This window comes from Telopea speciosissima, chromosome 10 (genome assembly GCF_018873765.1).
Source record: "Telopea speciosissima isolate NSW1024214 ecotype Mountain lineage chromosome 10, Tspe_v1, whole genome shotgun sequence".
NCBI classification, from domain to species: domain Eukaryota; kingdom Viridiplantae; phylum Streptophyta; class Magnoliopsida; order Proteales; family Proteaceae; genus Telopea; species Telopea speciosissima.
This window is the reverse complement of record NC_057925.1, coordinates 6,527,295-6,552,739: the sequence shown is the minus strand read 5'-3', so window position 1 is coordinate 6,552,739 and position 25,445 is coordinate 6,527,295. Positions and strand designations below refer to the sequence as shown.

The 25,445-nt window shown below is 45.5% G+C and overlaps 1 protein-coding gene across 2 annotated transcripts in view; it reads left to right on the top strand.

Annotated features, from left to right (window-relative positions):
- Positions 1–6,719: 6,719 nt before the first annotated feature.
- Positions 6,720–25,445, top strand: part of LOC122641627 (squamosa promoter-binding-like protein 14) — a 28,980-nt gene continuing 10,254 nt past the window's right edge. The window contains exon 1 of one of the 2 annotated variants that reach the window (XM_043834914.1): positions 6,720–7,203. In XM_043834914.1, the coding sequence (XP_043690849.1) occupies positions 6,821–7,203 (383 nt within the window). In that variant the 5' untranslated portion in view covers positions 6,720–6,820. The remainder of the gene's footprint in view (positions 7,204–25,445) is intronic. The other variant, XM_043834913.1, reaches the window with a different exon arrangement.

The following is a 25,445-nucleotide window of genomic DNA, read 5'->3' as shown; positions in this document are numbered from 1 at the left end:
TGTTGTTCTATGATCAAAGTATCAAAACCCTAGACCCCCTCCCCTCCATACTTGATAAAGAATGGACGGACACCTTTGTCTGAACCTTGCCGTCCTTATTCAGAGAATGATACCAACCTTTACTAATCTTCACTTCTTCTCTTCCTCAACAATCAATTATAATAGCTAAGACTTTCTTTTTTTTGGGTACAAATTCCACATCTAAATAAAGTAAGGATTTTGATTCAGAAATGAACCATTCAAAACTAAAGAAGAATGAGTGCACTCTTTTTTTTGTGTGGCAGCAATGCAGTATAAACAGTACACCATTCTTGTCTACCATAATATGATTATGTTTTATGGGAGAAATAATGCCATCCAGTTGTGCAACGTACGTCGTCTCTGTGCTCAGGCATAGGAGCACGCGTAATGATCGTCGTATCTCCTGGTCAACTGAGCAAAAACACTGAGCCTATGTGATAAACCCAAAATTACACTGGCCAATCATGAGCGTGCCGCCACGTGCTCTGGCCCAAGCGGGAAGATCATCCCAAGCCCACCACCTTACGTCTCACTTGATTAGTTCGGAAGGCAAAGCACCAACAAGGACATCCAAGAACCAAGACCAAGTACTACATGCAAGCTACTAACATCACCGACAAGATATACATCACCTCATGAGTTGAGGGTACCACCTACCAGAGGTACAATTCTAGAAGGACTCATGCACCAATGACCTTATCCAACATACTAGCTAGGGCGCATGCATGTCTATCTACCGAGAACATCCTCCCTACTGGGACTCTACCTCCCATGAGAGAGCAACCAACCAAGAGATGAATCCTACCAACTAGGAATGTCTATCTACTATGAGGGCTACTCGTTACCAACTGAGACTCTCTACACCGCCTCACTTCACTATAAATCCCAAGGTACTCTACCCCATTAATCCATCTTGAATTCTAACTATTCATTTGTTGTTCAGAGAGATCTAACTTAGGCATCTGAGAATCCTAGGCCGGAACCATACTGGTTTTTCCTTGTCACCAAAGTCTTTTTGCAGGTTACGACACTCAAAGGAACCACCAAGCGATTTCTTGACGCAACACTATGAAAACTTTGATTGACTCAAACCTATAGCTAGCATGGTTATTTCTTAAATCTGGGCGAGTCTTCATAACTGTTGACTTGGTTTTCTTTTTTTTTCTTTGGCTGATTGACTCGGGTGACTCGCCCAAGTCATCAAATGTCCAACTATGCAATTAACAACACATCCAAATAATTTTATCTCTAGTTAATTATCCAAATGTTGAATATCGGTTTAAATATTAAAAATCAAACAGAACACATTAAGCTTGAACAAATTATAAGAAAATATACAATATTTAAACCCAAAGTACAATTACTTATCATTTTTATTTATTTTTGGTAAACTACAATTACTTATCATTGAGAATAACTCTTAAAACCTTATTTGTAGAGTATGGTATACGCAATATATATGCTCCGATTATTATTTGGTTATGCTATAATTGAGTTGGTTAGGACTCTATGCCTATGACGGAGTTTGACGTAAACATAGAAAATCCAAATACAAACCTAGATGAATCCACCTCACCAATCATCCTAATAATTATAGTGGTGAATCATACAATAGAGTTAGGTCCAAAGTTAGTTAAACAACAAAAAAAAAAAATAATAATAATAATAATAAATAAATAAATAAGGGGAAAGTTTTCATACACAGCCATGTAAGCATGCACGGTCGTGTCCCCTCTCACAAAGAGTTGGAAAAAATCATAAACCCCCACCCATTAATTAATGCCTTGAAACTCCCACCCTCTCACGTACACAGCACAGAATTTGAACAAGTCGGTAAAAAATGGGAAAAGGAACCTTAACCGGTCGCTAGGCGCGGTGTATCTACACCCAGATACAACCGCACGTGAAATGACGGGAACACTCCTTTGGAAAGGCAGAAAGGACTAGAGGTACGCAGGTCATTTCACATCTGGCTGTGTCTAGGCGCAGGTACACGTCGCCCCCAACGACCTCTTAGCTTTGTTTATCCCATAAAAAATATAGTCAAACATTTTCAAGAATAAATAAATAAATAAAACAGATATTCAAGTTTTAAAATGCGTGTTAATTAACGATAATTAAGCCTTTAAATTTGACATGTGATCTCTCAAGAGGATTTTCCGTCCATCTAATGATCAAATTGTTAGGGACTTGGGTTAAACTCATCCTCAAAAACTAGCATTTAAGGAGATGGCCAGTGCTCAAGTCCTTATAACTCCCTACACTCTTCCATTCATATTCGATGTGAGACTATTTTTTCGCCTTTCGCATGGAACCCCAACAATCTTCCCCTCCATGCAGGAGCATCGAGTGCTTCTCCTCTACCTTTACACACGAGAGCATTTAAGATCACACTGGGTTCTCGCACCCTGATTTTGCTAGAATCTTGGCCCTGCCAAACCTGGCTTTGGTACCACTTGTTAGGGGCTTGGTTAGAAGTCATCCTCAAAAGCTAGTCGTTAAAGGAGAGGGTGTCCAAGTCCTTAATTATACATTCGATTTTAATTTCGAAACCTTCTTCCTTCATTCTCCTTGCTCACTTTTCATTTCCTAAATCTCCTCGCACCGCATCCACCGAGCCTCTCTCTAATACCACTTGTTGAGAAAGAACCCAAACAAACAATTGCACACAACACAAGAAATTTATCGTGGTTTAACATGATTTCCTACATCCACCCAAGAGTATCAAAGTTTTTCTATTATTTCTTGAAAAACTCTCTATACCACTCTTCACCTCATTAATAGCTATCATTTCCTTGTAGCTAAGGGTTTTCACAGAGAAACAATACATAAGGAACCCCAATACACTAATCCCCATACAAATATAAATTTTATCTCGTATATATAATGATCTAAAACGTGTCTCAATTACAAATACATACCCAATAATAATGATGCGGATCCATAAAATACAAGACATCCTCAAACCCCCCAACACGTATGACTAAAATAATTAAAAGCTTTCCATTATCACATATACGACACAAGTGAAAAATGTTACAATTGATTGAAACTATGGAAGCTTCCAAAGTAAGATAAGAACCCATCGAACATCTTTAATGAATTGCAAACTGTTCAAAGGAGGGAGAAAGGAAAACAACAGCCTATGTTGGTGCCCACAAACAATAATGGAGAGGGAAAGACGCCCACAACGTGTTTGGTAATTGATACTGTGATCAGTCGTCATCAGTCTCTGCGCACTCTTATGAGGTTTTTGTACGTAAAAATGAAACAGTTTGATCTTTAAAAGGATTCACATGCTCGACTGCGCATTGCCTACGTTGGCTACGGACGCTCCAGAGTCTTTTGTCTCAAAACCTGCCTAACTACTACTCTAATGGGACCAAACCTTTCACCCTCTCAGTTGTCTCTCACTCTTTTGTCATTTTCCTTGTTAATTTTCTTTCCTTCATTCATGGTGATGACAAGAAAATCTCTTCGGCCATGAAATTAAAGGCTCTTTTTTTTTTTTTTTTTTCTGACATTCAAACTCTACGAGTACATATGAGAGGTAACCATCTGTCCCTTTTGTTTTTATAAATATCCCTCCTCAACTTTTAATTGGCAAAAATGAGACAAGTGATTGCCTCTCATATGTACGTGCACTTGCGTGTAGAGGAACTGAACTCCTTTCTCAATATGGGTGGGAGTTAATAATGAGGCTCACTAGTTTAAAGTGTACCAATCATACCATCAAATTATTGTGGATGAAGAGATTTTCTCTTCACCTTGGTGACAAGAAAAAACTTTCACCTTTTGAAGATATTAACTATTAGGCTTGATTTGGTATGTTTGTTATTTCAATTTTAGATTGAAGTCCATGAAATAGTTAACAAATAGATTTTGAGAAATTGTTTGATTGCATCAACCTTAAATATTTTAAGAATAAAACATACAATTGGTGAAATTCAATTTTTGAGAATAGATTTTCTATATTTCTTTGTGAGATGGTGATGGTTGGGGCACAACGGATAAAGGGGTGGTGGTGATACCATTAGGAGAAGAAGAACAGTGTTTTATTTTTAATATGAAATTACTATTTTGCCCATCAAATGAACCATATGCTCATTAGAAAGCAAGAATAAATAAACTTTCAATTTCAAAATTAAAAGAGCTCCTCACCTAATGTGGTCATCATGCATGTATTTTGATAGGGTGAATTTGCTTATCTGAATTGATGGACCACTTCGATCAATCTAAAATATATCAATCTAAACTGGACAAAATTGGAATTAATTTCAATCGATTCGGATCAAAATGATCCAATTCTGATTCAAATGAACTAATTCTATCGATTCAATCTTGATTCCTTCAATCTGAATTGGGGGATTGGGCATTGGAGACATGGTTCTAGAAATCAATATCATATTAGGTCAGGGATTGGTATCGGCCCTTGGAAAAAAAAAATGACATGTTTAAGCTTTTCAGACTGATCTGGATCAATAAAAACAAAAAAGACAAAAAAAGAGAAGGACCATAACCAGTGCATAAGGCTCCCCCTTTAGCAAGGTCTTGGGAAGATCAAATGTAAGCAGCCTTACCCGTGTTTTGAGAGAGGCGGTTTCCGGATCCATATAAGAAGGTATTGATAGAGAATGGTTGGAAAATTCTGAGCATCCTCAAAGTCTCAAACCATCAATCCGTGGGGTCTCAAGCGTGCTATGAAATTTGGCGGCCCCCAAAAAATATCAACGATTTGACACAAAACCCCCTTATTTTGGCTATTTAATATGGGAGCGGGAAATCAATACACCCGATGCCCCTTTAATAATGTCACATGCCAATTTAAATTTTATTAAAAGTATATGGATTTGTAGCAACAGTAAAGGTTGCTCTATTGTGATCAAGTGGTCATGGGTTGAATTCGGAAACAATTTCTTTGTGAAGATAAGGGTAAGATAGTATATATAATGATCCTCCTTAGATTCTGTAGTAGCGGGAGCCTCGTGCACTGGGTTTGCCCTTAGCCCTTATGTGGATTTGTGGTAACGATTTTAAATTTGGGATCAGGATCGAATCAATTCATGTTGAGTTTGATATAAATTCCTTTGAATTTGATCCACATTGGAGTTTATCAGAATTGATCTAAGAAACCCTAGAGTTGGTCCTCAAATCTGAAACCCAGTGATCTAATCCCAAAAATCTTAAAATCGACTGTTTCGTAATAATCAAAACTGGCATCAATCATGGAATAACCATGACCGTGTGATGAACTCTTGGGTCATTATTAAGGAAGAGACTTCTCTACTTCCAAGGCGGGCTGTACTTTCATGCGCCCAATTTTGCCCCACCTTAATGCAACCTCTGATACCGATGGGAGTATGGTTCAAGGAATCGGTATCGGTAGAGACCAATTTCGATTATTGATTGATACGATACCGATCCACATGTACTAACCAGGGGTAAAAATGTAAATAAAACCATTTTTTTACTAAAATTTAAGGATCAAACCATTTGATCCAAACCGATATCGTATCGATATTGGCCTCTATCGATACCGATTACTAGAACCCTGGATGAGAGTGGATGTGGAGATTCCTATCTACCATTATTGTAGAAAAATTTGAGTTGTCAAATTTATAACTCGATCTGAGTTTTACCATGTGGCAAATCTGAATCCGAGAGATCTTAAAAATATTATGTTGGTAGCTAGGGTTACAATAGAAGTGTATGGACATACATAGGAGAGAATGCCTATACACAAAAATATATGGGAACTAGTTTTCTGTCCGGGAGTGTGGCCTACGCCAACACTCCCATGTGTCTCTTCTCTGCAAAACAAGGGACAGAAGTGTCTTTTCGTATGAGGAGACAGTGTTAGACTCATGAGAGTGCTGACATAGGCCACACTCCCGACAAAATTCCATATGTGGAGTAGTTTTTGGGAAATAGTTCTCTGTTCTGGAGTGTGGCCGCCAACAGTCCCATGTCTCGATCTCTCTCCTCCTCAAAACAAAGGGCAAAGATATCTTTTCATATAAGAAGAAGAGAGATACATTAGTCAGAGTGTTTATGTAGGCCAAACTCCCGGCGAAAGTTCTTTTTCCCTTAATTTTATAGTCAAAATATAAAACGTGATCACATGATCATTATCAATTTTTTTTTGGTCATGCATGATCATAATCATTGAAGTAACCTATATTTGGGTATCAAAACGGGCCTCCCGATTTGGAAAGCAAAAAGTGAAACTCAGACCTTTGGGTATGGTTTCAATTTTGTTTGGCTTCCATTTATACTGAAACACCAATTCTCTGAGCTTCACTGTCTCACCAACATATACGTATATATATACTCTATCTAAGCAGATAAAGCTCTCTGTCTTTTCTTTCTCGAGAAATGGTCTAGTCTGTGTGTTCACGAATACCCACTTTAATGACCAGAAAAGGAGATTTGAAAAGCCCCTACAAGATTATCTCTCTCTCTCTCTCTCAACTCTCAAGACACGCACTCACATACACAGGCCCCCCTCTCCCTCTCTCTCCTAAATTGTTTTGGAAAGTGTCTCTTCAGAGTACTATAACACAAGCTGGCATGGCCCAAATGGCGGGTGTCGGCTTTATAGTTCCCCAACAGCCGCAGAATAGAGGCCGGAGAGCTGTGAGCAGCAGCACAGATTGTGACAGCCTCCTTTTTCCAATCAGTCCTTTGAGTCGTTTATTGCACTCTCCTCAAAAGCCCACACAAATTCATGATCCATCCATCTCTATCGCTCTCCAACCTTTACGGCCATGGAAGGAAAATAGACTAGAGAACAACCCGAATGGAGTTAACGTCGAACTCTGTTGCTGCTTCTGCGGCTTCTAGTTCGTCTGATTCTCTCAATGGTTTGAAATTCGGCAAGAAAATCTACTTTGAAGATGTGGGCATTGGAATTCCTTCCAAATCAGTTTGTGCGTCGTCGTCGGTTTCGGTACCGGTTTCTCAGGAGTCGATGCCACTACCACCACCGCCGGCGCCACCGAGGAAGGGTAGAGGGGTTGTGCAGGGTGGGCAGCCTCCGAGGTGCCAGGTTGAGGGGTGTAAGGTGGATCTGAGTGATGCCAAGGCTTACTATTCTAGGCACAAGGTTTGTGGGATGCACTCCAAGTCTCCTAAGGTCATTGTTGCAGGCTTGGAGCAGAGGTTCTGCCAGCAGTGTAGCAGGTCAGTTAGGTTTTGTTTCTTCTCTCTCCCTTGTAGATTATTGGTTTCGGGTACTGGGATTCAGTTACTCAAGTTCTACTTTGGTGGAAGATTAGGATTTGCAAGGTTTTCTGTTGAGCGTTTGATTATTTCTGCCAGGGTTGGAGGTTAGACTTCTTGTCTTGTGCTTCTGGTTTTGGTTTCTGAAATGGTTCTGTCATCGTTCTCGATGATTGGTTGTCTTTGTACTGATCTTGAGATAGTCTTCAGTGTTTTCTTGGACTTGTTTTGGCGTAGGCGTTGGCTATGAGTTATGTTGTTGCTTGGATTTCTTACAGAATTGTTTTTTATGCTCATGAGCTACCTATTCTGTACATGTGATGTGTTTTATGACTCTGAAGTCTGATATATATTTTTTTGAGTATTATTGGGCTCTGATATACGCTATCTTGCATTTGGATGTGTTTATGTTGTTGATTTTGGGAATTTGATTGCAAGTCCAATTTTGGATGTGTTTATGTTGTTGATTTTGGGAATTTGATTGCAAGTCCAATTTTGGATGTGTGGTGCTGTTATTATGCAAGTCCAATTTTCTGCTTCTTCTGTTCCAATAAGGTCAATGGCCTCACCCCCCTCCCCTAAATCCATTTGATGGCTGCCTTGGCGTGCTCCAGCTACATTTTGCTGTTGTAGTAATACTACTTTCTGTGCAAGGGAATTTTGGAGTTGAAGAAATAAATGTTTAAAAAAAGTGGTCATTTGCTTGTTTTTTTTTAAAGTTAGTTTATTTGGTATGAATTCTGTTGATATGGTACTTAGGTACTTTTTGTAGGTTTTGGAAAAGAAAATTACACTGAGGGTTATAATTTTCACTAATAAGTAATGACATCTACTAACTATAAAGGCCAACCCATTTGGTATAAGCCTTTCAGTTGAGTTTACCTCAACTAACCATAAAAGACCCGGAAAACATGGGTGTGTACACGTGTAGTGGTTACTCTTGAATCTGGTTCTGAATGACAGATCAGTAGAGTTTTGAATCATGTGGACTTCAAATTTTCTAATTACCCGTTGCAAAGTCTTGTTGTCTGAAAAGTCCATTTTTTAAAATAAAAAGTGATATCTATTTTATCAAAAAATTCCGTGGACTGAAAAATTTCTATTTCTAGAGTTATTAAGTTGGATTTGAATGAGGAGAATGAAAGGCTATGCCAATCCTCTTTCTCTCTCTCTTTTTGGATGAATTATTGAATGGCATTCCAACAACTGTATTGAACCACGCTTGAGTATATTTCTCAAAAGTCCCATTGGTGACTTGCCAATGTTGTGTGACTTGCTCTGCCCTATGCTTACTTTACCTCCTTTATACTCCATTTGATTGCTTTGCGAAGAGGAGAGAGAGAGAGAGAGAGAAGTCCAAGCCACTCATATATTTGGTCAGGAAATGGGAGAGAGGTCAGATGGAAAATAAAGAAATTTCAAGAAAAGTGATCCTGACTTTCTCATTGCACCCAATCCACCCATTATGTGCGAAAATTGTAGGAAGACAAAATCAAGTTAGAGGGATAGAATTAAGGAAATAAATTAATCATTTGGGTCCCACCTAAAAAACCAAAATGCCACAAAATTCTCTAGTAAGTAAATAAATAAATTTGTTTTTATGGCTAAAAGCACACAGCTTTAGTGATGTGGAGCAACAAGTGTAAGAGGATCTCTTTTTGATGCCACCCTACTATAAGGGTTTGCCTTGCACCTTTTAGGGCTCATGTAGGAGTTCTTTAGGTATGGGACCCACATTGGGTTGAATAGGGACAAGGGTTGTGGTATGGTGGTTGCATTAATTGGGTCAGAAAATTTCTGTTTCTTGTTTAATTTCTCTTCTTTGGGGCCGCAAGGGCATTTTTTAGTTTTTGGCCTTTACTTTCCCTTTTGTTTTGGTGTTAGTGTGAGTCTATTCAGTTTTAATGTTGTTTCAGGTGAGTTTTGTATTGTCATTTTATGTTCAGACTGATTTATGAATTTTTAATATTTTATTGCAAAGTCCAACTTGAGTTTGGATACCATTCTTTTCACTTTGTTGTTGATTCTTTTTTCAGGAGTGGAAATATGTTCATTTTACTTTAGGTAGGTATCAGTGGAAAGATTTCCTCAGTTGGCTACCTAAGAGTTCCAATCTCATGAATCTTATGTAATGGGAACTATTGAGATGTTGGGAATTATAGAGTTATAACCCTACATTGGTTATTTGTGACCTTGGATGTGTCTTCATATACCATTGGGCTATCTCTACCTAATAGCTTAAGCTTTTGGGTTGGACCCCCAAGTGGTATTTTGTGGGTTATCCCATTTTATTTAATATGGTATTAGAGCCAGGTCCGTTTGTCCTCCCGAAGTTGTCTGTCCACGTGTACAACCAGGTATGCCTGAAGCTACATAGGAGGAGGAGTGTTGAGATGTTGGGAATTATAGAGTTATAATCTCACATTGGTTAACTAGGACCTTGGATGTGTCTTCATATAACATTGAGTTATCTCCACCTGATAGCTTAAGCTTTTGGGTTGTACCCCCCAAGTGGTATTTCGAGGGCTGGTAGAAGTCACCTTATAATGGGATTTATTATAGAGTTAATACTTAAGAGCCTAAGAGTATTTAAATTCTTTGCTTCAATTTACAAATTTGTGAGTGTGAGCAATTGCACACTTTCGTCTTCTTAATTTACAAAGACTTATTCAACCAAAACAATTTCCAAACATGTACTGCTGGTTGATCATAGAGAATTATATACGACAAATATAGCAGTTTCTCTTCATCCATTTTCAAACCTTAAATCTTTTTAAACCTTAGGTAGGAAGATCCTACATCGATTTAATTTATTTCCAATTCTGACATCATAAGTTTTCCAGTCAACTATTACTTCCATTATCAGTCTGTTTGACCAGCACTGCATTCTGTAGTTTATCATATCTTACCGATTGCATTGCTCAATTATCTATCCCATACTGAGTGGTTTTCATTCTAACCAATGAGTTCAAAAAATGGCTGTACCTGGTGCAAGTCCCGCTTGCCAGGGTCCCTGGTGGGTGAACTGGAGTAGGTCCTAATCTCCGGCAGTTTTTTGCATGAAGCAGGGCTGTCCTTGGACTTTAACCCACATCTTCATGGTGGGAGCTCAAACTTTTACTTACCATCACACCAAGCAACAGCCAATGACTGAATTTATGGTTCAATCTTCAAAGAAAGAAATGCAACATAGGAAACCCTTACAGGAGGGATAATAGAAGCATGATGCACAAAGAAGACACTAAATGGGAGGGATAGAAACTTAGTTGGCATCTTTCTCTCTTTTTAAATCTGGTCCCTATTATGCCTTCCCTCTCTAGCTGGTATGCTTTCTCATTAACTGACCTGAATGTCCTGATGATGTTCAGTCTTATTACCAAAGAAAATTTTTGGGCACATAAAAGCCCCGCCAGGGGCAAATTTATTTAGGCTTCATTGGGCAAAAAGATAGATACAATCTTAAGAAGATCCTTTGGAAAGGAGTTTCTCCAAAGATCCAAGTGAGTATAGCCCATTTTGAAATTGCATGAGCACAAACATTTAGAGGTCTATTTACATGATAAAAAGCACAAGATTCAAAACCTGCCACAAGAAGTCTTACATTTGAGACGATGGTGGACACCTCCATAGGCGGGCGCACGGAGGCTTCCACAAGACAATGTATTAACACCTGGCAGTCCGAGTGGAGAACAATATTATGGAGGCCAAGGTCAAGGGCGGACTTTAATCCCATGCAGATAGCCATTGCATTACCCACAATTGCTCTGCTGGGGAAGGCATGGTCAGTGGCCACTATCAATAGCTTCCCATCCCCATCCAAGGTGAGCGATCCCAAACCCATTGCATGGGGTTTCAAGGAGATGGATGCATCAGTAAAGATATGGCTGACCCCAGGAGAGAAAGCATGTGAAGGTGAAGGGGGATGTGAATGTTGGGCATGTGATTGAGAAGAAACATGAGAAGGCACAAGTGCAGCGAGTCTCATTCACATAGCTGTTAACCATATCCATCCAAGTACTAAAGGGAGTGATAGATCTTCTGAATGTCATGTCATTCCTACGCTTCCAGATCTCCCACAAAATCACTGCATGAGCAGTGAAACACTCCTTTTGTTCCCTCTTAGTCATACTTGGGCAAGGCCCCCACTTAAGCACCCAATCAGCAATGGACCAGCCAGGGTTTGTAGATGATCTCATAGATATACAGGAGGCGAACCATTGCTTGATGGGCATATGGACAATGAAAAAGAGCATGTCCAATCGTTTCCCTAGCACCCATAGCTCCGAAGGGACCATATGACGTCTTTGGTGGTTGGACTGCTCTCCCAGAGCATTTATACAAGCTTTCCAAATAAGCCTTCGGATTTTTTTTGGGGAACCCATGAGTTCCAGATAATCTTCCACTTGACCTTTGGAATCAGACCCACTCTTGTACTAGAGGAGGACAGGGCAGGGGCTAAAGAGGCACCCAGTCTGTAAGCTGACTTAGAAGAGAAATGACCCTTTGGGTGAGGGCCCCAACAAAATTGATTCTCAGAGTCTTCATTACTAAGAGGGATCTTTAGGATGGCTTCCACTTTCTGAGGATAAGAAAGGGTGTCGTACCTTACTAACGTTCCACTTAGCATCGCTAGTGAGGAGGTCAGACACCCAAACATTATTTCACTGTGGGGGTATGGGGGAGTGTACACTATATCCAGGGAGAGATGATCCAGGGCTCATCCAAAATAAGAATCTTTCTGCCATTGCCCACAATCCATAACAAACCATCAAGAAGTAATACCCTACCTTTCATAATATGCCTCCATGCCCAAGAGTGCTGGTTCCCAAGTGAAGCCTGTTGAAAGTTCCCATATGAGAAATAGATGCTACTAAGTCGAGTATATTTGGAAATCCTGTAGGAGAGTAGCAAACGTCTTAAGAAGATCATTCCCTTCTTATTACTACTATTTTGGTCTTGCTCTTTGGAATAGGGGCTGTGCATGGGGGGCTGCTTTCTTTAACAACCTCCAAAGATGGATGATGCATGTCAAAAGAAAATAGGGATCCGACAAAAGAATATATCTCTCCTTTCAAGGACAAGGAAAAGAGCCTATCGACTTCCCCTCTATAAGTTGGTTGTACTCTTATTCCAATGAGGCTCTCTCTTCGAGCACTGGTCACACACTCTTAACCTGGTGAACAGAAGAAGATTAGACCGCCCGGAGGAAAGCTTGAGATTTTTGATAGTGTCCCCACACAACGATTCAAAATTAGCGAAGTCGCTCAAAGGGAATTTGGCTTATGTAAGAGCTGCCACCCCAGCTTAGCCAACATGGCCAAGTTCTGTATGTGAAGATCTCTAATACCAAGACCCCCCCTATGAGTTGGTTGTACTCTTGTTCCAATGAGGCTCTCTCTTCGAGCACTGGTCAAACACTCTCAACCTGGTAAACAGAAGAAGATTAGACTGCCCGGAGGAAAGCTTGAGATTTCTGACAGTGTCCCCACACAACGATTCAAAACTAGCGAAGCCTCTCAAAGGGAATTTGGCTTATGTAAGAGCTGCCACCCCAGCTTAGCCAACATGGCCAAGTTCTGCATGTGAAGATCTCTAATACCAAGATCCCCCCTCTAGTTTTGGTTTACACAAATAGTCCCAAGCAACCCATTGAATCCTTTTCTACTTTTTCTGTCCCCAAAGAAATCTACATCCTGCTCTATTGAGATCATCCAGGAGGCTGTCTGGGAGCTTGAAGTGGGCCATGGTGGTGTAAATAGGGGCTGCCGTTGCTACAACCTTTACAAGGACTTCTCTACCAGCTGGAGAAAGCATTTTTTTCTTTCACCCTGTTAGCTTGTTTTGGACACGATCCTTGATCTCTTGGAAGTCAACCTTCTTGTTTTGGCCAATCTCAGAAGGCAAACCCAGGTATTTACATGGGGTGATAAGATTTGGCACCCCAATACACCTACCATAGATTCTACGTAGCTGAGCTGGAGTATTTGGATTGAATGAGACAGAAGCCTTGTGGAGATTTACAGCCTGGCCAGATGCTGCACAATAAACACTCATGATACTCTTCAGATGCCGAAGTGAACTGTGATTTGACTGTAGGAAGATTAAACAGTCATCTGCAAAGAGGGAGTGGGTCATCTGCGAAATATTTGTCCTTACTTTGATGCCTTGAAAGCTATTTTGTGAAGCCGGCATTGAAATCAAAGATCACCTTGGCGGAGGCCTCTTGAGGGGGACAAAAATTCCTTTTAGACTCCATTGATAAGAAATGAGTAGGAGACAGTGCTAATGCATTGATGAATTAGGCTAACCCATTTCTCGGAGAATCCCAATCTTAAAAAGAGCTGTAGAAAGAAAATCCCCTTCAACCCTATCATAGGCCTTCTTCATGTCTAACTTGAATGTTGCAATGTAGACCCTACCACTCTTCTTACATTTCATGGGATAGAAGATCTTATGTGCAATAGCACATAATAATAAATATACTGTTTAACAAATGTTGTTTACTCTGGGTCAATGGTAATGTCGAGGATTTTTTTCAGTCTAGTAGTTAGGACCTTTTAAAAAATTTCATAAGCCACATTGTAAAGGTGTTAGAAGAATCGTGGGTTAGAAAGAGAGAATAAGAGAATGGAATAATAATGTTCTATTTCATTGATAGGTAAGCAGAGGGGAAAGTTACAAAGGACTGAACTAGGCGATGTGGGACTAAACCCACATAGCTAACTGTAGACATAATTTCCCCTAACTAGCTGACTCTATAAGAGCAGCCACTTAAACCTAATAACTGTTGGTGACAAAATCCCAAACACTCACACACGGGGAGATGCACGTGGTGCAAATACCGTGGGTGTGCCAGAACCTTTGCGCAGGTTCAAACAAGGCCGAAAACAGCTTGATCTGACTCCTAACCAGGCAAGTCGGTCTCCCTCTTGCCTGAGTAGCTCTAAGGTCTTTTGGGTTAAGCCAACAATCGTGAGTCACAGTTCGAAACACTATTGATCTGTAAAAGGGAGAAACTTGGGACACAAACAACAACAATGAAACTGAAATAATAAATGTACTATTTAATCATACCAGATATGGACGTGAGCCTTGTGTATACACCCTCGTCACTCCCAACATATGACCGTACATTCCTTCAGCCCAAATAACGACAAAAACCAGCAAAGAACGAAGTAAAAGACAGAAAACAGTAATGCAGAGAAGATAAAAATAAAGTACTGATCTTGTCAGATGTGTTTGTGTGTCCTCTCCAGATCAGTCGCCCTTCTTATATAAGATACGCACTCCCCACTATCAGTTCGTACGGTTACCCTCCACCAGAGCCACCTTTCTCTATCCACGCCTCTCAGCCCCAACCAGGAACTGCTACGCGTCCCATCAGTCCTACCCTGCCTCCAACTACTAAGATCGTGGTGGGGTCCACCCATGCGCTGCATCTCCACGTTCTTTGAGCGACGCTATTCCCCGTCAAGTGCCTTCTGCGCCTTTGACATGTGGCCCAGCCTTTGGCGGACGGGGTGCAACCACGTTCTACGCCCCAATCGTCCACGGCCCACGGCCTGGCCGTCCAGCCTTGGTCCCCCTGGCCCGGCCTGATCTGAACCGACAGATTCTGGCTGCAAACAATGCCCCTCACAACCTCCTTGAGCGGTGCCACGTGGCTCAAGCTCATCAGGGGGTTGTGCTGGTTGAGAAGACCGAAACGGCAGCTACGCTTGGCTGATTTTCCGTGCCAAGCCCTCATGCCTCTTCATCTTCTTAGGCAGTTAGCAGCGTTTGAATTTCAAACTCCTTGCTGCCTCATAAATGGTGGCTCAAGTTCCACCCTTCATTTAAAACCCTTGCTCATTAACGAGGGTTTCCCTTAAAGCTTTTTGCTTCCTCCAACCTCTCGCTGTTCCAAACTCTTCAGCTTGCCAAGTTTCCTCTCCTCATCGCCATGGCCAGAAGACCTGCAGAACCTACGGTGGCCCAAGAAGTAGAGACGGTGTTGGCACAGAAGCGCTCCCTCCTGCTTGCCTCGATCCAAACCGAGGTACAAATCCCCTCTCTTGATCCTCCGTTTTTTAAGCTTGGCCCTGCTTTCACCTCTCGCCCTACTGGTCTTTCCAATTTCCCCAAATACGAAAGGGAGGAACTACCCTTCCAGCTGCAAGCCCCCTTGGAGCTCAAGGACAAAGCCTTTGGGCGACTATGGCCCCATTACCTCCCTGAATGGAAAACCTGGGTAGACCGTGTGGTTTGCGACCGCTCTAAGCTCTTGACCAACCTTGGCATCCTGCAAGCCGTTCAACTTTCGGCTACCTCCATTCCTTTTGACCGCCCCCTACTCCAGGCCGCCTTTCAGTTTTGATTGCTGTCGTCGAACACCTTTCACTTTCGTTTTGGATTGGTAGCCCCAACCCTCCTGGATGTAGGAGCCCTAACCGGCCTGAAGGCCGAAGGGGAAGAATTTAATGGCTCAACCCCTGGCCTGACAAATGCCCAAGGGATTGAGATAAACCACGGCCTTGAGCTCACAAAGCCCGCAAGTTACAGTTTCTATTTGCGAACCTATCGTCAGACCCGTGGCTCAGTTTTGCCCTTGGAGCTAATGGCCGCCTTCTTTTTCTGGATCTATCGTTATCTAGCCTGCGTTCGTTTGAGCAAAATCTCCAAGACCTACCTGCGCCTGGCCAATGCCTTGGTCCAAGGCCGTTTGATTGACCTAGCCTCTTTCACCCTGGCTGCCCTCTTCCGGGGTTGCAACGATATTGTCGAGTCCGACTTCGCTTACGACGGTGGCCCGTTCTGGCTCCTCCAAATGTGGCTTCGCGCCTACTACACTGATTTGTATGCTGTGCCCTCGCCGCTCCCGGTCCGGACCTTGGCCGGCTGCTTGTTTGCTTCTTCCCCCCATCATGACCTGAAGACCCTGTAGGAGTACTACGATTTTTGCTCTTCCTTTGAGCCTGAGCCAGATGGTGACTTCTTCATCCCCTTCCACACACAAGAGGCCGTTCCTTCATGGCTCTCGCTAGCTCTTGACCATCCCATGTCTGCCCCGGCCTTATGGAGTAAGTTCCTGGTCTGCCGGGATCTTCACATCGGGGTTACCCTGGAGCCATTTGGGAACAATACCTGTGGCTTTGAGATGTACAATCCTCATTATTGCGCGTGCCAGTTTGGCTTCTGCCAAGTAGTTCCCTGCCCCAACTATTACTCCATCACAGATTGTGAGCTGGATAGGCTGGTGTATTCAGATGTGGCCGACATACTTTTAGCCTCGGCCATGAATGCCCTGGTCCTCTCCCAGTTCGAACTCCAGTTCTTTGTCAAAAAGCCTGTAGCGTCTAAGGAGTTCTCAGCCTGGTGGGGAGCATACTTCTCTTCACTCCTCCAACCTCGGCCTCGCCAGAAGAGCAGCAAACCTCTCCCCTCGTCCTCAGGTACTGCCGGGCAAAAGGCCGTTGCCTCCAAGCGGAAGAAAGCACCAGCCTCCAAGCAGCCCGTTGGTAAGCATTATGCATTGTCTTCCTCGTTCTCTTACCCTGGCCATTTTGCTGACCGATATCCTTGTTGTCACAGCCAAGTCTTCAGCTCGGCCTACTCCCCCAATTCAGTCAGCCCGAAGTGACCATGGGTCATTGCCGGAAGACACCGAAGAGTCCGAGGAAGAGCCTCCCCCAGTAAGCAAAAAGCTTAAAAGTGTCCGTCCATCAAAGGCTGCTCTGCGCAAGGCATCTCTCCCAGGTCTACTCCAGAAAGATCATACTGCATCCGCAAGGCCTAACGCCTCCGTGGCATCCCCTTCAGCCTCCTCTCATCCTCGTCCTGAGGTGGCTGGTTCATCCTCTGCAGTGGCCCTCCCTTCGATGTTCCTGAAGGACTGAACTCGGTCCAGCACGCGTTTGAAGCAAGCCGTTTCTACCAAGTCCTCCCAAGTCGTACTCACCAGCTCCTCAGAGTCTGGATCCTCCACCCCCAAGAGTGGCTCTCCCGAAAGCGAGACCGAAGAGGGAACAGGCGCCGATGTATTCGGTGGTCATGATACGGTTGAGCCTCCTGGGTCTAGGACCCCTGTCCATGAGGCAGATCTCCCTCCCTCACCGAGTCACGTTGCCCTTGTTTTGGCTCCTTCGGTATATGCGCCCTAGACCGAACGCCGTTTTGAGATCCTTACTGCCAAGGCTGACATGTTTTCTTTTCAGGTTGTCAGCTTGGAAGCCCTTCTGGCCGACCTTGGTTCTTTTCACGATGAGAAAGACATCAGCGATCCCTCAGGCTCCGGGCCCGCGTCCATTCCGGTCCAAGTAACGCAAGCAAAAGCCCTTCTGCATTTCTTCCTGCAGTCCCCTTTTCGTGAGGCAGTCGGCGCCGGAAATTTGACGGCCATTGCTGAAGCACTTCGAACGCTGCTGTCCTCGCCAGACTTTCCCATCTCGGTCAAAGAGTGGTTGGACGGCGCTGTCGCATTTATGTTCGACGTAACCACCTCGGGCCCCCTTGCTCTAAAAAAGGTACAAGCTCTGGAAACCGCCCTCAAAGAAGGTGATGCCTTGGACGAGAAGGTAAGGAAGATGCAGGATGATCTCAAAACAGTTCTGGATGAAGTAAAGGAAGGACAGGACAAGCTAGCTCGAATGGATCAGGATATCCAAGGCTTGGAAGCCCAGCTTGCGGCTCTTCGGTCTAATAGGGCCGCTTTGGCTCAGGAGGTTAAGGAGAAACTGCTTGGCTCCCAGGCCGTGTCTATAGAGGCGGCCTCCGTTAAGGCTCAAGCCAAGCAACAAAGGGCACTGAAGCCGAACCGCCAAGCCAGCCTGGCCGTAGCCAACGAACGTCTGTTAGTGATGGAGAAGAAGTTGAGTGAAATCCAAGAATCCACCCCCTAGGACTTTTTTAAGTAGGTTTGCGTGCCTTCCCTTCCCCTTTTGATATTGGTCTGAGAAAACACTAGTACTCTGTTTTGCTTGTCTTTTCTTTTCCGTTTTGTTTCTGCCTGCTTGGGCTGTGTTTCCCCCTTTTTTCCTTTGTGAATAGAATTTGCTTCTTCTTTTCACCTCTCGGCCTTGCTTCGGGGTGCTCCACCTTCCTTCGACGTCCCGCTGCTTATCCCAGATCCCAGATCGTGGGATGGAAAATCTGAAGAAACTTCCCATTGATAGGCCTCATCTGTATGCTTCCCTCCAGATCTCGCAGCCTATAGGCCCCGCCTCGGAGTACCTAGCAGACCGTAAACGGTCCTTCCCATGTTGGGGACCATTTGCCCAACCTGGGATCCCTCGCACCAACCGGGAGCACGGCCTTCAGGACAATGTCCCCTTCCTGGAAGTGCTTCATGTTGATCCTTTTGTTGTAGATCACCGCAACCTTCTTCTGAACCTACATCTTGTCCAAAGCGGCTAGTCGCTCTTTATCCAAATCATCAAGCTCAGCCAGCATTGCCTTGCTATAGGCCGTTAGCGTGAGTCCTTACTGGTACGCCACTCGTGCTGACTTTACACTAATCTCCACTGGAAGCATTGCGTCGTGGTCGTACATCAAAGCGAAGGGCGTAGCGGCTGTGCTGGTTCGCTGCGACGTCTTGAATGCCCATAGAACCTCAGAAAGCATATCTGCCCATCTTCGCAGGTTATCATCCACAACCTTAGCTAAGCACCCCTTTAATATCTTGTTGCTAGCCTCGGTTTGTCCATTGCCTTGCGCGTAATACGGAGTAGAATAAGTGAATGTGATCCCCAACTCAGCCGCAAAAGCTATGACCTCGTCCGCAGTGAAGACGCTCCCATTATCACAAGTGATAGTCTCTGGGAGCCCAAACCTGTGGATGATATGGCTTTTGAGGAACTGGATGATGTCCGTTTGACTAACTCCCTTCATTGGCACCGCTTCGACCCACTTAGTAAAGTAATCAGTAACAACAATGATGAAGCAATGCCCCCGTATGGCCGGAGGAGTAATCTTTCCTATCAAATCCATAGCCCATCCTCTGAATGGCCACGGTTTGATCACTGGATTGAACTCCGCGGTCGGCAACCGTTGCACTGGCCCGTGGGTTTGGCATGCCCAACAACCCTTAGCATATCTGACACAATCCGCTGCCACCATCGGCCAGTAGTACCCGTGATGTCGAATCAACCACCTCATCTTGGGGCCGGCCTGATGCGCTCCGCATATGCCCTTATGAACTTCGGCCATAATCAATGTCGCCTCATTTAGACTGACGCATTTGAGCAAAAGGTCATCTCTTCCCTTTTTATAAAGGTCTCCCCAAATTAGCATGTATCCTGTAGCTTTGTCCCTGATCCTTCTATCGAACTCCGGTCCAGGGCTGCTCAAGTACTGGGTGATTGGTGTTCGCCAATTAGGCTGTGTCCTCGACGTGATTGACCTCCACCTGACTGCCCTTGAGGATAGAAGACCGCATCTGCCTCTTGATGACGATGGTCCTTTCCAAGCTGCCTTATGGCAGCCCGATGCCAGACACCGCTTGAGCCAAACTGTTTGCGGCCTAATTTCTCGACCGTGGGATGTGGCAAACGACCACGTCCTGGAATCCCTCAATCAGCTTCTTGGCCTGCGCATGATACTTAACCAAATGCTCGCTCTCACATCGATATTCATCGGCCAACTGTGAGTCTCTAATGATCTCTACAGCGTCGGCCTTCAGGCCGAGAAGCAGGCCAATCCCAAGTATGAGGCCCTCGTACTCGGCCTGGTTGTTGGAACAAGGGAAATCGAGTTGAAAGGCCACTTGAGTCTTCGTTCCTTCTTGTGACAAAAGCACAACTTCTGCCCCTGCGGCCTGCTTTGTCCTGGATCCATCAAAGAAAAGTTTCCAAGGCATTAGACATACGAGACGTACCTCCATCGCACCTTCTCCTGACTCGATAGGAGGGTGGTCCGCAAGAAAATCTGCCAACGCCTGCCCCTTGACTGATTTTTGGGGAACGTACTGGAGGGCGAACTCGGTCAGGGCGAGAGTCCACTTCCCTATCCTCCCCTTGGAAATGGGGCGCGTGAGCTTGTATTTGATAACATCGGTCTGGCAAACCACATTCACCGTAGCCGGTAAAAGGTAGTATCGCTACTTGCTGCAGGAGAAAAACAAGGCTAAGCAGAGCTTCTCAATGGCTGAGTATCTTCGTTCCACCTCGGTTAAGGCCCGGCTTAAGTAGAACACAGCCTGCTCGCTCCTGGTCTCGTTGTCTTGTACAAGCAGGCTCCCTATTGAACCTTCCGCCGCAGACACATATAGCTTTAAGGGTACCCCCTTCCTTGGAGGCATTAGGACCGGAGGCCTAGTCAAGTAGGCCTTTATCTGATCAAACGCTTTCTGGTGAATACTATCCCACCTAAAGACTTCGCCAGCCTTCAACTTTAGCAAAGGGGAGAAGACCTTTGTCTGGCCCGCGAAGTTGGATATGAAGCGCCGGAGGAAATTCACCTGTCCCAAAAACTTCTGTAACTTCTTTTTGTTTGAAGGCGGCCTTGCCTCCTGGATGGCCTTGGCCTTGTTTTTGTCTACTTCTATCCCCTTTTGATGAACCAAGAAGCCAAGGAAGTTACCGGCCGCCACCTCAAAGGCACACTTTAATGGGTTCATCTTCAGGCCGTGGGTCCTCATCTTGGAAAACACCCTTCTCAAGTAATCAAGGTGCTCATGCTCGGGCTTTGACTTGATTACCACGTCGTCGATGTAGACGCCCACGAAAGTGCCGATCATGTCGTGGAATATCGTATTCATACCTCTCTGGTAGGTGGCACCGGCGTTCTTCAGTCCGAACGGCATGACCAACCATTCGTACGTCCCCAGTGCTCCGGGGCAACGGGAGGCTGTCTTTGGAACGTCCTCTTCCGCTAGAAAGATCTGATTGTATCCAGCCTGACCATCCATGAAGGACATGATCCAATTCTTTGCAGCCGTGTCCACCAGCATATCGGCCACTGGCATCGGATATTCGTCCTTGGGAGTAGCTTTGTTCAGGTCTCTAAAGTCGATGCATACCCTTAGCTTCCCATTCTTTTTTATGACTGGAATTATATTCGACACCCATTCTACATACCTGGCGCTCCTAATGATGCCCGCTTTAAGCAACCGCTCGATCTCGTCCTTAATTTTCAGGACGATGTCCGGCACCATGCGCCTGGGCAATTGTTTTACCGGTCTGCAATTATCTTTAATGGGTAACCAATGTTCAACCAACCTTGGGTCTAGACCAGATATCTCAGAATAATCCCAAGCAAAACAATCCTTAAATTCCTTTAATAAACTTACAATTTCCTCCCTTAACTCGGGTGGGAGTAGACCACTAACATAGATAGGCCGGTGATCTTCGGCCGTTCCTAAGTCTATCTCGACCAAAGGATCCCGGACCTCTGCTAGTGTTTCCTCCATCTTTGGCGGTACGGGCGGCAGGTCTTGCAGCCCGATTTCGGGATCGCTCACCATCTACTCCCTGGCCGAGACTTCAGCCACGACGTTCACTTCGCAAGACATTCTCTACTCCAGGCTTGCAATTGTCAGCCAGCGCATTATGTCTGTGACAACCGTTTGGTTTGCTTTTATAACTCGTCTTGGTCAGTCTTCCTCCGCCGTTCCCCGATGTTCGGCAGAGCCCCTGTCTGAGGTCCCTTCAGTTGAAAAACCTCCTCCAAGATTGTAGACGAGGTAACCAAAGACGTAGGCTTCCCATGCTCATCTGCTCCGCGAACTAGATGGGGCCTATGCACCCGTCGTATAAGGCGGCCTCTGCATGGCTGGCGTCGACCATGAATGGCCTGTTGTTGGCCATTACCAACTCAATCTTCCCTCCTTTACGCCAGAGCATTAGGAGCTGGTGTAGGGATGAAGGGACGCAGGAGTTTGCATGAATCTAGTCTCGCCCTAAAAGGGCGTTGTAATTGGCCATGGCATCCATGCCGAAGAAGGCTGTTAAGGACGTCTGGTTTCCGACCTTCAAATCGATCGGGAGTACCCCTTTAGGCCTAGTCGATCCACCTAGGAAGTTTGTGACCGAGACATCAGCAGGTAACAGGTCGGTCTCATCTCTGCCGAGACGCTTCATCATTCTTGAGGGTAGGATGTTCACTGCTGCCCCGTTGTCGACAAGAACCTTGGCCACTGGCTTACCGTCCATGTGAGACTGGATGTATAGCGGCTTCAAATGCCGGGTCATTTCCCAGGTTGGTTCCTTAAATATGTCGGCTACCTTTCCTTGTGGTACCGAGGTGTCAAAAGTGTACTCTGTCTCTCTCTTGTGATGACCGTCCGGACGTTGTCCTTCGGATCTTGACGGTCTGGTTCTTTGTAGTCCACCTCCTTCTCAGCCTGCTCCTTAGCGGGCACCAATTCTAAACCTAGGACTCAGAGGGGCGAGTCCCCTTCGTCCACGTCTCCCTCCAATTCCGTCGCCTGGCCAGGCTGGTACTGGAACGTCTTTGGCAAGAGGTACACCATCGAGATTTGTACCTAGGCTGGTATTGTCCTAAACATCATTTCGACCAACCCGCCAAAGTCGATGTCCGGCAAATGGATAGGGTCACTGGTGTCTGTACTGCCAATCCTCGGGCTGGCGTCTGTTACTATGTCTACGAAAACATTTGGGTCGCTGTCCTCGGTCTTGTAGTCTGACACATCCGGCTCCAAACCTCCTTCTGCCCCAGTGGCAGCTCTTGGGCCTTCGGCCTCTGAAGGCTCGTTGACTGTCTGGCTCTGTTCCGTCGAGCTCACGCCTTGTCCACTTTGATTCTGGGGGACTGCGTCCCCGCGACCCTCGTTTGCATGGGCCCGCTGGTTGCGCCTTTTGGCCGCCATCTTCCTTTGCCACCTTCTTTTCTGCATTCTGGTTATGTAAGCCGGGTCAAGGTTGGCTGGGAACTTCGGATGTCTAGCAACCTTCCAGTTTTCTCCATTCGTCTTGGGCAGGACCATCCTCGGCCTATACCCTTCATGATGTTGAGGGACAGCCCATCCAGAGCGTTCTGCTTGAGAGTAGTCTGGCCTGTACTATTCGTATGTCAAGCGGCCTTCGTACCGAGACCCTTCCAAGCCGGTCTTTGGCCGATGGCTTGGAAGTGTAAGTTGCTTGATGGGAAACCAACTCCATGCCTTGTCTGGGTGTCGGGCTTGTCCCCTCCTTGGCTTCAGAGGCAGGCCGCTTTCTTTGGCCGAACAAAGTCTTGCCTGACTGTACTGGGGTTCCCTTCCGACGTCCCTTAATTGGTTGACTACAACTGGGACAAACATTCTGATGGAGCCTTGGCGCTTCGCTCAGCCTGGGCGTGGCGATCCCTCGTTCTTCCCATCCCCTTAATTCTTCTGGGGGGTTGAACTCACAGCGGGTATTCACAATAGGTCGCTTGCTACGCCTTCTCCTTTTTGAAATCGCGATCCGCTCTCCTCAGACCGAGTGGGTGTGTTACTAGACTGGCCCATAACAGGTGCACTAGGCCGTTCTGGTGGGGTCAAGAATCCCTGCATCGTCCTGCTTGTTGTCACCTCCGGGTCGTCCGCCGTACGGCCGCCATTGGCCTGACTCCGGAATGGAATTGCCCAAGGGTTCAACCGAAATCCCTGTGGTCGCTCCGGAGGATTCGACCTGGGTGATTCGCTTCCCTGCCCGAAGGTTCAGGCTGGCGCCGTATTTTCCTTTGGTCCGGCCAGCTTCGAAAAGTAAGCGCTAACCATGTTTACTGGAAAGGGATCTTCATTGACCATCATGACTCTCTTTTCCTTCCCTGGGAACTGGAGGCGTCCACCTGTAATTGCTTTCTGCAAGGCATTCCGCAAAACCACACAGTTAGTAGTAGTATGGGTACGAGTATTGTGCCATTTACAATACTTCTGGTCTTTCAATTCGTGGCTGGTGGTATTTGGTGCCCTGGTGGCAACTTGATCTGTTTGTCCTTGAGCAATTGATCGAAAATCAATTCGGCTTTCGAAATGTCAAAGGAGTATGTCACTTTCGAGTCAAAGGTCCTTTGTGGTGCCGTTTTGGATTGCTCAGCCTGTTTGGCTTGGTCATTTGGTCTGGCTAAGGCCTTACATACGTAGGGCTTTCTTTCCGTTATTTCGGCGGCGTCTATCTCAAATTCTACGTAATCAACCTGTTTTTGGTTGCTACCCCCTAACAACGGGAAAGCGTAACCGGCAGTGTCCTTGTAATATGTCCCGATTGAGGCCGCTTTTTGCTGGCCTTCCTCTTTCAAGAGTTGTTCATAGGGTGCGGCCTGTAACACTAACTGGCCAAGGTCAGCAAAGTACTGGCCAACGAACCTCTTCTGAAGCTCGAAGCCTAATCCCCCTAAGTCCATTTTTGCGTATTCGGCCTCAGGCAAGGTGGTTGGGCATTTATATTTGGCCGTTTTGAATCGGGTGATGAACCCCTCGACAGTTTTCCCCGATTCTTGGCTCATTTTGGCTAAGTCCCCTATAGTAACCTCCGGCTCAGTGCGATAGAATTGTGTGTGAAACAATTCCTCCATCTCCTGCCAGCTCTGTACTGAATTGGCGGGCAAGTTGAAGTACTAGGTAAAGGCCGATCCCGTTAGGGAATTGGGAAATAGCCTGAGCTTGGCTGCCTCTACCCCACCTACGTTGCCACATTGCACCTGAAAGCGGGCTATATGCTCAATGGTAGACACTCTGTCCTCGCCCGAGAACTTAGTGAATTTCAGGATTTTGTGGTTTCTCTCTAGGTCTACCACATCGAAATACTCTGGGTAGGGCTTCCTGTAAGCAGGACGTGGGGTCGTCCTGTAAAAGGGATTAATGCTGTCTTGGATGATCCTTGTCACCTCTCCTCGGTCGATTACCACTGGTGCCCCTTGCACAGCAGGGTGGCCTGCCGCGTTGGGTGACCACGGACTACCGTGATAGGTCAGGCCGGGCTGAGCACTTGGGAACGCCTCCGGCCTCTGTTCGAATCCGGGAATATTTTCCCTGATGCTTACCCCTGTGGCTCTATACCCTGGGATGCTGGCACCCGCACTACTTTGCCCTGGTGGAGGGTATCCCCCTAAAGGGATAGCATTTGCCCCTGTGGCGACCGTGTTACTGGGACCTGGGCCGGGTCTGGTGCCCCCTGTTTGCGCAGTACTTGCGGCGGTTGGCCACTGCATTCCTGCAGGGATAGTTGTTGCGGGGATGCTACCTGCCCCTATGGCGGTCGCATGACTGGTGCCCCGAGGACACCCGTGGGGAGGCTGTTGACCAC